We start from the raw sequence: 12159 nt of genomic DNA on the forward strand, positions 1-12159 counted from the left end.
GATCTTCCTATTATGAAGTGACAGTGCTAACCACTATGCTGCCTAATTACTTCATTCTGTTTCCATAAAATGCATTTCTATTCTTGGTGTGTCGAGGCCAGGTTTATTCCACAGGAGACAAAATGGATGGAAACTGAAGTGTTTCTAGATCTATAGGCACATTGTTTCATAAAGAAATAACACTGGTATGTTTAATTACAAAACCATCTGCGTGTGAAGTTTTTTGTGCTTTTTCACTTTGATCTGACTCACAAATGTGGGAAAAAACAATTTGGAAATATTCTTGGAGCATGACTTATTTTATGTAAAAGATGAATCACCCATTAAATGAGAAAAATATTAACAAGAAGTAATAACTTCTGTTGTTGTAAGTTTTATCTTCTTATTGGACAGATGGTTTTAGATTTAAAAAAATAAAATAAAATTAGGATCTGGTCAAAGTATTTACTGTGAACTTCTACATTACGTTTTCTAAATGCTCGCTGTGTGTTGAAATATTTTGGGATGTATGTTGTTTTTATCTGGCCATTTATTTTTAGCTTTACCTCAGTTTACTTAACTGTAAATAAAGTATTTTTAATGTCTTGACTGATTGGGGGGGATTGATTGTCCCAGTGCGTCATCTTGTGGTGTAAATTGGTATTACATGAAAGTGCAGCACGGTTCTACTTCTACTTCAGTTGATAATGTTTTTTTTTGTTTTGTTTTTTTCCAAATTAAAACAAATGTTACTCTATTGTGTTGCGTCCCTTGTTTCTTCACATTTTGTCGATATCTCCGTTAATTTCGGAAGACTTTAAATGATTTTACGGTCACGGGGAATTAGGCCCTACGTGCCTTTTTAAGAGAGTAAATCAGGAGTTCGGAATATTAAAAGTTATTATGTAATCGGTTTACTGGTGTGGCTCGAGATTGAGCTGCACGTCACCCACGAACTAAAGTGAGTTTGACACCATGGCCTAGTCCAAATAGTTTCCCGGTAACGGAAAGAAAAGCACTTGAAGTCCTCTGATTATTTAATGAGCTGCTCCTATAGGCAGACTACGCTCCACACAATGAAAATTTGCGTGCGTACCGTGGCCCACAGCCTCCATTGTCCTTACAGGAGCCGATTGACCTTCCACTGAAGCGCTCCCTGCGAGGGGTTTCCACGGCGCATGTTTGTGCGTAACGCATCATGTGATGTAATACGGTTACCCATCGATTTAATTGCAAGTACAGCGGCATGCTCGAGTAAGTCGGTATTTGCATATGGATTAGGGTGTGCGTGTTTTTTCCCTGGGAAGCGCGGAGCTGTCCCAAACTGATGGATGCTGTCGCTGCTGCCGCGTGAACCGGTGATGCTGCTGCGCTCGAGCCGCTGAGCTTTCTCTCTCTCTCTCTCTTGTTCGCTTGCTCGCTCTCTTTCCCTTTCACACACACTCTCTCTCCATCCTCTCCCTCCTCGCTCCTCTCCTCCACACGCACAAAACGCTCTGTCATGGCGTCTTCCAACCATGTTACCCCTACCAACTGTAGCTGGTGGCCCATCTCAGCCATGGATGAAGACGGCAAAATCACAGACGGGGAGGAGTGCGAAGAACCGGCGGCAGAGCCCAAACCCTTCAACAAAGACAGGCTCGTTTTGTACCACTGGACGCAATCTTTCACCTCCCAGAAGGTAAAAAAAAAAAAAGAGCAGAGCTTGAAAATGGAGGTGGCTCCACGTCTCTTTGCATGACACGATGCTACAGCTTGGCGCTGCCTCTGTTTGTCTGCTGTGACCAAAGCGTGTTTGCATCAGTGCATGTTTGTCCTGCACATATACCTCCGGAATATGAATATCATCCTGCAGCTGGGCAGAGCTCCCGTTTGAGACGTCAACGCTGCAGCACGGGGGTCTCATTTCTTCGACAGAGAGTAGTGTGTTTGATCAATGTTCTATCATTAGTCACCGCATAGATCACCTTTCACATCTTATCTGCTTCCATCCTCGATTGACACGTTGGGGCTATTATCTGCCCATAATGCTGGTGAACGTGGTTAGGCTACTATGGGCTTTGACACATGACATCCTAAATAATTGATCAAAATGCTGTGCAAAACAAACTCCAAAGGCCATCTCCCACCTTCTGCAGCTGAATCACACCATATGTTCTTATTTTCATGCCTTCCTTCAGTCTACCTGTGATTTATTAACATGCATGCTCCCACGAAATGAGCATGTGTTTATAAAAATTTTGCATTGCCACACAAATAACTCTGAAAACATAAATGATTATCATATAGAGAATTCAGTACCATGAAGCTCCAACAATTAAACATGAAACCCGTTTGCATTTAAAAAGCATAGACTGTATGTAAAAGATGAACTCAGTCGTCATGGTATGTTTTGTCCTCATTTTGAAAGCCACGCTTCACTGTTGCTTAGGCTGGTCGTGCACCTCTCGATTTTTGTAACTCTGTGCAGGTAGCGCAGCTGATGTGGCTCGGTTGAAGACGTGAGTGTATCATTATGTCAGGTTTTACCATATTTCAATGACATATCAGTGCAAAAAGCTCAGATATTCCCAGATTATACAAAAATCCTGCACCATTTTTAAAAAGATAAAACTTTCTTGAGAAAACTTCATTTTGACTTCCACTCCTTTGCTAGCACTGAGAACACTGCAGTGAGTATGAAGCACAGCAGCAGTATAACTGTGAAACAGTTGTAGAGATGTCACCGATGACTTGTGACACAACCAATCAACTTCACAGGTCCAATGCAAAGAAACTGTTATCATTTAATTAGTGCTAAACAACAGGCTAATAATATACTGGAATTTCACACACCAGAATTGAACCATAGACTTTCTGAACAGCAGGTAAGATGCAGTATTTGTCAAATAGTGCAGCTGTGATGCACCAATAGCATAAACATGGTGGAGAGGTTCAGTTCTGTGACTCCAGTTAGCAGACAATGATTGGCGACAGCTCCTTTTGTCGTGCACACCGCCAACTCTCGTATCATGAAGCTTAGACCAAAACAGTTTCATTATCCAGGCTGAAAACATGTTTATTTGTGTATTATAGTTAGGCATTTTAACACGGGAGTCTATGGGGACTGACTCAATTTTAAAACCAGCCTCATATGGACATTAGAAGAACTGTGCTAATTAGACAATAATAGTGGTTTGGCCCACTAAGGAGGAGAATGGTACCAGTGCTACAGCTGTAAAACCATAATATTCACCTTTAGGTTCAAACTCTCTATGTGCTGGAAGAGGTTCAACCAATTCAATTCAATTCAATTCAATTCAATTCAATCTTTATTGGCAGACTTCATGTCCATAAAAACAAGACAAAAAAAAACAAAAAAACAACACACACACAACACTCCCCCCCCCAACACAAGGTATAAACCATTAAATATATATATATATATGTATATAAATAAGTATCTAAAACATTTGTAAAAATATAAAACCATAATATACATAAAACACAATTACTTAAAATAAATCAATAAATACACAAACACTTTAACCAGTGCTTTCTGAGACTGGATGAGTAACGGGAACCACTCAGTGTCGGATCTGTGAGTGCTAAAATTATACTGTTACTCGAACCATCCAGTCGTTCTCTAAAATTGAACATTAGCTTCCTTAAAAGTGCTTTAAAAGTCCAGACACCCACAGCTACAAACATCTGGCTGGCACTACCACTTCTAGGTATCCTGCAAAGGATTCTCATCGCATCATTATATGCAACATGCAGCTTCTGCATGCTACATTGTTTGTAGGATGACCACAAGGGGCAGTATATAGCGGTGTGCAATACGCTTTAAACAAAGCCACTTTAACTGGAAGTGAACAAAAGCTGAATTTGCGTGCAATAGTATTTGCCTGCACATAGAGCTTACACCGTTGTCTGTATATGTCATCATCATCATTCATTTGCTCAGTAATAATGTCAATGTCAACTGGATATGCTCTGAAGTACAGTCATTGCACTCAAAGGTGAATGCACAGCAGGGTGCACTGCCTATATAACCAAAGCACAGAAGCTATTTGCAAAGCGTTGTTTATTTTATGGAAAGGGTGCTTAAAGAGTTACTTTTCTCACTAGATAAAGCCGTAGTATAACAGATTGTGGTAATTAGACATTTTTAAAAGACTTTGAGATGTTGAGTGACAGGTGGTGCCTAACTGCCACTCAAAGCAGCCATGTAATGCTTAACTGCTACAATTTACAACAATTAATCTGATGTCACGAAGGGCAATTAGCTGTAGTCGTAAACTGCAATCTGTACCAGGCTGCAAATATGTTTATTTAAAGTGTATTTTAACATGGAAGTGGAGCTGACCTCAGGAGGCCATCAAAGCAAGACGCCGTGAGAGTTATTCAAGCTTGGACTTGGACACCAGATGATTTTGAATGATGTGGAAACTTTTGTGTTTCATTACTCATTATTGCACATCTGTCACACAAATGTGCAAGAAAACCCCTTAAGAACTTCCAGAGCTTTAGAGTTTTTATGATACTTGAAGTTTAATTTTGGATAACAAACAACTTCTTTCACATGTAAACAAACCGGAGGTGACAGCATGCAAACGCTGTAGACAAGGTGAAGGTCATGACATAATCACTTGTAATTGCATTTCTGTGTTAACACGATGAGGATATTGTTCAGTGTGAGATTTAATATGAGGACGCAGAGAAGGAAAATGCTAAAAGAACAAGCGGAGCTTTCCCTTTCCACTATCATGCTGCTTTATAGGCCACATTTATTAGATCCAGTAGTTTGAGATTTGACCCACATAAGTCATTAAACATTTGGACTTTGCTGCTCACCTTGTCACACCTGTAAATTGATGTACATGAAAAGGTAAATTGCTAAACTGCCCCTTTAAAAGTGGATTCAGCTATGCAATGGCAACTGGCATTTCATCCTTTGTCCTCATCAGCCACCATCTGTGCCTAATGTGTGCACATGGATTACATGACTATGACTAGTATCTTTGTACAGTCAGTGAGTTTTATAGATGAGTTGATGCGCATAAAAGTAAAACTGCAACTATTTTCTTTTAAATTTTTAAATTATTCATTGGGAAAAATGAGCATTCTGATGACAACCCCTTACTGTCTGATAAACAGTGATGGCCATTTTCACTACAAGATTAATTTATTGTGAGAAATGCTTCAGTCTCTTAGGATTCTTTAAAAATTCAAGTCTCAAGATGCGATTCAACACATAGATCTACCTTTCTGTCATCATTGCATATTACTGAGGACGAAGTCAGAAATGTTGTTTAGAAACACTGTAGCACATCAGCTTTGAGTTCATGCTCAGTCTCAGGTTTGTACGTTAGTTATAAAGCTCAGGATCTCTGGCTCATGGCCACTCGAGTCTGAGCTGCTGATTGAGCTGATTGTCACTCAGCAGAGGGTAAACACCAAGCTCACTGTCATGATTATCGCCTCAGTCCTGGAGCTGGAGGAGCTGGAGTGACTCCTCGATCATGTGTGATTGTGCTGTCAGTGAACTCGCTGCCTCTTTCACAAGTAACACATGGGTTTCAGCTAAGATGCTGAAAGAAATTCGAGCAACAAACTTGCTAATGTTTACATGTACGATGTTGTATTATTGTTATGTGAGCTGAAGCATGGGATGATGGGAAGGGCCTTTATGAGATTAAGAGGCCGTGCACCTGGTTATCTGCTCCACTAGAAATTTACTGAAAATGTTACACATTAATATAACACAATTGGTCAAAATCAGTTTGTTGCACCTTTGAAAGATGTGTTATATTTAGTCAATCTTTTGTGACTTGCCAAATATGTTTTTCCACTGTATGAAAAGACAGAAATGAATCCTTTCGTAAACACACTGGCAGTGCGAGACAGGCAGCTTTTGATAAAGGAGTCACATTTTCAGCTGATCAACATTTCTCTGTGCCGACTCCATTGTCGTCAATGTGCAGGGGATTATTTACAAGCTTGTGTATACCTCAGCAAGTTTATGAGGAAGGAGACAATGTACTGTCGAACTTCTCTTGCACCACACTTTAACTTTATTGTCTTGCTTTAATACAGCTTCATATCTAGCATCACTGTAACTTTGATCCTGTGGCCCTGCACTATAATTATTTACCTCACACCAGGGATGAATTTTGAGCACAACAAATATGGTAATGATAGATACAGAAAAGGCGCAGTGACACAGAGGCCAGATGCACAGATCGATACAGCTCTGGCAACCTCAGAGTCTGCAGGGTAGAAATTTACACCTTTAGTGATGAGGCTTTAACAAACTGCTGTTTTCTTTCAGTGTGGGGGGCAGTATATCATGACAGCAGTGAGTATCTGGACACTTTCTTTGAAACCTTTAACAGACACAATGCCATATTTTGCTGTGCTCTCTATTCAAGTGTAACTGTTGCAATGAGGACGTGAACACTGTCAAAGCTTATTTGATTGTCTGTTTACTACCATCAAACAGATAATCAGACAAAGGGAAACTGAAGCTATATGTACACATGATGTAAAGGAGGATAATACAGGTGGGCAACAAGAAACAGCTAAATCTGATCAAGACAAATGACACAAAGGAAGTCAAGCTAAATACAAGACATAAGAGACTAACAACTAAACAGGGAATCACTAACAGAGATGACAACTTAAGAATCAAGTCAACACTCTTCTATTCTATTCAACTCAGCTTTATTCATACAGCGCCAAATCACAACAAAAGTTGTCTCGAGGTGCTTTATATTGTGAAGTAAAAACCCTACATAATACAGAGAAAGCAACAACAATCAGACAACGGCCTATGAGCTAGCACTTGGTGACATTGGGAAGGAAGAGCTTCTTTTTAAAAGCAAGAAACCTGCAGTACGACCAGGCTCAGGAACTGGGTGAGTGCTGAGGGAGAGGACAAAAGAGTTTAATAATGACTAATAACTAAATGCAAAGTGGTGAATAAACACACAGACTGAAAAGAGGTGAGTGAAGAAAACACAGAGTGCATCATGGGAAGCCCCCAGCATCCCAGGCCTATTGCAGTGTAACTAAGGGAAGGTTCAGGGTCACCTGATCCAGCCTCGGCTCTAAGATTTGTTAAAAAGGAAAGTCTAATTATATTTGGACTGTACTGATTTATTAGAAACTCTTTTATTTATTTATTTTTAGATAGATTAAAAGTTTAAGATAGTTTGCTTTCTTTGCATTTTAACCCTTTAATGCATGAATTATGACAACCTCAATCAGGATTTTTTTCTTAAGTATTTTTATTCATCTTCACGCATGAAAAACGATTTTTCTTTTTTTTCAAACATGTACTTTTCAAAGACTTTTCAAAACGTATGTTGTCCAACAACACTATGCGTGAAAGTGATATAGGGAATCATATAATTTAGTTGTGCTTTTGACATAATGATAAAAAGCAGATTCTAATTTTGATTCTGATATAAACACCAAACATAAACTCGTGTTAAGGCTGTAATCAGACGTAAGGCTCAGTGAAACTTGCATGGAAGTTTAAGTCCAGACCAGTCGCTGTATACTTACATTACTCAGAGGTTTGTCTTGTGTTGGAGAGTACCTACCCCTGAAGTAGGAGCTAAAAGAAACACCAAACCACATACAGTACGATACAAGGAATGTAAATAGTTCCTGCAAAAATAACACTAAAGATTTAAAAACAAACACAACAAAGCAAGTGCCACCTGGTTATAATGTGTTAAACGAAAGAAGCTTTTCTTAAAACTTTTTAACTCACCCACACACACACACACACACACACACACACACACACACACACACACACACACACACACACACACACACACACACACACACACAGAGCTGGTCGAATTGGAGCTATTTAGTTTCTAAAATCTCATCCTCAAGGGTTGCGATAGGATTAACGCAATGAGACAAAATATAAAAATATATAAAGGGAAATAAATTATTTTCTGGGACCTTTCTTTACCTGTTCCCAGTAAAATCCTCTGTTCTGGGACCAGGCCATATCATTTATTAAAATTCGAACTGCTGCCATTTTGAGAACGTCAAACTTGGCTTACTTGGCCCTACTATGATTAAAATGGGTGCAGCTTTGCTTTATACATTTGATCAAGTTTGGTGCATTTCAGAATGATCAAGAGCAGGTTTAGTAAAATAAATGTCAGAGTATCATTTCTGTAAGGCTGATTCCCCGCCCCCAATTTCAAGTTTGATTAGATGGATTATATCTCTTTATTACTCAGTCTGTCCTGATGGGGACAGACGTCTCTCAACAGAGCCATAGAACCTCATGTTTGTTCAGTTTGGCTCGTTAGTTGTGGAGGTTTTACTGACAGAAGAAAAATAGGACTTAAGAACTTGAGGGAGGGATTGACTGAAACAATAGTAAGACCCGGAATTTGATTAAATGTAGTCCACTATGTTCAGCCAGACAGCTGCTGTTGTGTCTCCTGAATTAATGGGTACCAGACTGCTTAATTTGTCTACTTTGTTTGTATAAGAGGAGTTTTTCACACTACAAAATACAGAAACCTAAAAATCTGTGACTTACCAACCAGTGACTTATCTATTTAAATACTGAGATTTTAAGGAAGATATGCTATGGCTAAATGGACCTGCAAAGGCTCACCAAGAAATCATATGCAGTCATAGTGTAAAGGTGCACATAAAATAATTAGCCTGTCTCTGGCAGTTTTTACATGGTTATCGCTACATTCAAGAACCCAAAAAAACTTCAGACACACACATTTAGTGAAACTGAACAAAAGCTAAAACTGTGTAAAAATGCTATTTCTATGTTTTAGCTAATGTTTTTCACTCACCTGGTTCCTGACTCTGACTTTTCTGAGGTTGGCATTAATCTCAGTTGGGAATGGGCACTCGGACAGCTGTGGACACTGTGGAAAAGTAGTCCCTGTTACTTTATTCACGCTTTATGGAATTTAGGTGGTGCAATTTTAAACCTCAGTGTTAGCTGCTGTGATGTCAGCTGTAAGAGAGGGTGAAGTGCTACGCTGTCAACTAAAGCTAGCAAGCTTTGTTAGCAGGTTTCATCAATAAACTGTACAGGTGTGGTGCACAGACACAAAGGTAATAGTAACTGACAGGCTAATAAAATACCAGAAAGTGAGTTTTGAAGACTGAAAGTGAGCTTGCAGTGCCTCTCAAGCAACATTAAGCAGCGTTGAAGGCATAAACATTGTTTTAGAGGGTGTAAAATAGTGTCAAATTTTAACATAGGATTCTATGGGCCCCAGGTGCCATCAGAAGAGCAGTTTCGCATTAATCACTGCGTCATTTCATGCTGCATTCCTCTAGCAAAATATTATATCTGGCGCTAAGATGATACATGAAATTATAAGAGAAGGTGGTGGAAACGCTAATAACTAAGATCTGATTAGTGCCACAACTAGACTTTTTAAATAGTACATCGTATGTTTAAAGAAAAGTGTACTTAGATGTATTACGTAGCATCATGTCTTTGCAGTACTAACTGCTTTTCATCCCTAATAACAGCAAGCTGCAGATGAAGTTCACTTATTGTATAGTGTAAGAGGAGTGAATTTTATGCTTCCCAAGCAGCTGAACTACTTGGCATCATTGCTAAGAAGTGACTAATAATATTATGTAACTCTCGATGCAACGGTGACTGTGTTATTGTGGGTATCATCCAGGGACAGCTCAGCAGTATAACACAGGGACCTGAAATATTTGGCGGTTTTATATAGAAGTCCCTGATTTAGTGTTTCTTTTCCACGCTGATGGAGATATAAAAGGCTTAGTTTTTTTCTTTTTTTTGACATTTCAGTTGCATGCATCGATTTGTTCCTGGTGTCCAAAACCACTGGTCCTGCTGTAATTACTATGCTTATTTTACTACATTCTTTAGGTTTATTTCATTACACCATGTCTGGCCGTGTTCAGCAAAATTCCCATTTTGTCGTTCCGCCAAATGTAGCACTTTATGCCTCAAGTGTCATCTTCTTTCATTAATCTTATTCCCAGTAATAGCTCTCCATGGACCTTGGCTTATCCTTCATGCTGTTAGTAATGTATCCTGATTGTCCTGGATTTTTTTCTCAAACTCTAGCACCCTGTGTATCTCATTAGCTTGGCAGACCACACAAACAACCAGCTCTCTCTACAGTACAGCAATTTGCAATGTAATGAACTGAGCGGAAGCTTTTAGTGAGTTTAATTTTACATTTGTTTTTTTTGTTGTGCAGTTTTTTTGTTGTGCAGTTTTTTTTTTCTTAAACCAAAAATGGATGAAATGTCCTCTTATTTTGTCTTCATAGTCTAGTAACAAATTGCAAATGTTCACCCACTGAATATATTTCCAGACATACATGTTGTGATTAAATAAAAAAACAGGGGATGTGTTTGGACTAATCACGTCCTTTGTAATTTCAGGTACGGCTCGTCATTAATGAGAAGGGTCTTGTCTGTGAGGAGAGGGATGTGAGCTTGCCACTGCAGGAGCACAAGGAGCCCTGGTTCATGAGGCTGAACCTGGGCGAGGAGGTGCCCGTCTTCCTCCATGGAGACACCATCATTAGTGACTACAACCAGATTATAGATTACATGGAGAAAACCTTTGTGGGAGGTAGGACAATGCTGTCTTTCTTTTCTCTTGTTTAAAGATGGCAGAGTCATTTCCATTTGCATATTTTCATTATTTTCATTCATGCTCCATTAGAGAAGCGTTGCATAATTCATAGTTCAAAATAATCCCTATTTATCATGTATTATTAATCTGGTGCTTGCTGTGGCCGTTCAGTTCTCCTGCTTACTGTCTGAAAAACACTGTTTTAGCTCCTTTTGCTCTCACTTTAAAACTTTCTTTTTATTGGCTTCCCTTCATAAACAAAAACAAAAGATTTTGGCAGTAGGTTGATTGGGCTTCTGTAGTCACTGCTAAAGCTTGAAGAAACATCCCCTCTCTCTGACGTCACACAGAGCTATGGGTAGAAAAAATGCTTTTTCTCTCAGTGATAATCACTTACAAAGACCTTGTTATTTAAAACTGGCCATATGAGCATCCACCATGATAACAGTAACTATATAATAGAGGAATAAGGAAGCTGCATAGGTCCCACTTAACTTACAAGCATCCTTTCTATAGCAGGAAAAATCATCTTTACGCTGCACTGCAAAAAAACCCCCAAGTTCTTTTCATTTCCATATCTTCCTCATGGATCATTAATGGGTCTAGATGCTATTTGTCTGGACGTAGCTTTAGCCTCTCTATTTTATCTTGACATATTTATGTAGCCATCAAGTGCATGTTTGAGGCCCTTTTACAGAGATCTACTTTTTAAAGAGTCCACCAGAGAGAGAGTTGTTAACCAGTAAAATTCGTTATGTTTACTAGCTAATTGTACCAAGTTAGACTATAAAAATTGGTACTGTAGTATTCAAAGCCGGCTCATTGCATGTGTGCTGCACTCCTCCTTTTTGCATTAGTCCACCTATACCAGACTAATTCATCTCAACCGCCGCCTCGTGCTCTGCCAAAGGTTTGTGATCTGTAATCACCAATAAAGATGAGGATGAGTATTTGTAATTCTGATGTAAGCCACCTCTGTGAGTTACCAGCTGTACAGGTTAAGTGGGTGTAAAAACTGAAGGCAGCAAAAATTCCAGCAGAAGTTTAACCTAGCAGACGGAGATTGATTACACATGTGGCATCTCAATCAGTGCTGCCACACCACTAACTGCAGTACTAAGATGAATCTGGTATAAAAATTTGACCCAGTTTAGAGCTTTTACGAAACTATTCATAGAGGCCAAAACTGCTTTTTGTATCAAGCTATAAACATATTTTAAAATGCTGTAAAGTCAGGCCTTTTAACATGAGAGTCTATTACGAAGAATTTGCATTTGGGGTCAACTTAAGGTGGACATTTTAGAAACTTTAACTTTTGGCACTTGTATGTTGGCTTCATTTTTCACTCCTAGAGGCTGTTTGTTTGTTATAAACACAACCCAACCGGTCGCGGCAGATGGTTGATACTCCCTGAAGTCTTCAGCTGGAGGTTTGTTCCTGCTAAAAGGGAGTTTTTCCTCCCTACTGTCACCGCCTGCTTGCTCATAGGGGGGTTGTCTGATTGTTGTTGTTTTTTTTCTGAATTATTGTAGGGTCTTTAACGTACAATAGAAAGCACCTTG

At 39.2% G+C, this 12159-nt stretch overlaps 1 protein-coding gene across 1 annotated transcript in view; it reads left to right on the forward strand.

The window, feature by feature from the left end:
• The first annotated feature begins 573 nt into the window (after nt 1-573).
• The window catches only part of gdap1l1 (ganglioside induced differentiation associated protein 1-like 1), a 29001-nt gene continuing 17415 nt past the window's right edge, over nt 574-12159 (forward strand). The window contains exons 1-2 of the mRNA XM_026153227.1: nt 574-1660; nt 10402-10594. Of these exons, the coding sequence (XP_026009012.1) occupies nt 1481-1660; nt 10402-10594 (373 nt within the window). The 5' untranslated portion in view covers nt 574-1480. The remainder of the gene's footprint in view (nt 1661-10401; nt 10595-12159) is intronic.

This window comes from Astatotilapia calliptera, chromosome 20 (genome assembly GCF_900246225.1).
Source record: "Astatotilapia calliptera chromosome 20, fAstCal1.2, whole genome shotgun sequence".
Classification (NCBI taxonomy): Eukaryota; Metazoa; Chordata; class Actinopteri; order Cichliformes; family Cichlidae; genus Astatotilapia; species Astatotilapia calliptera.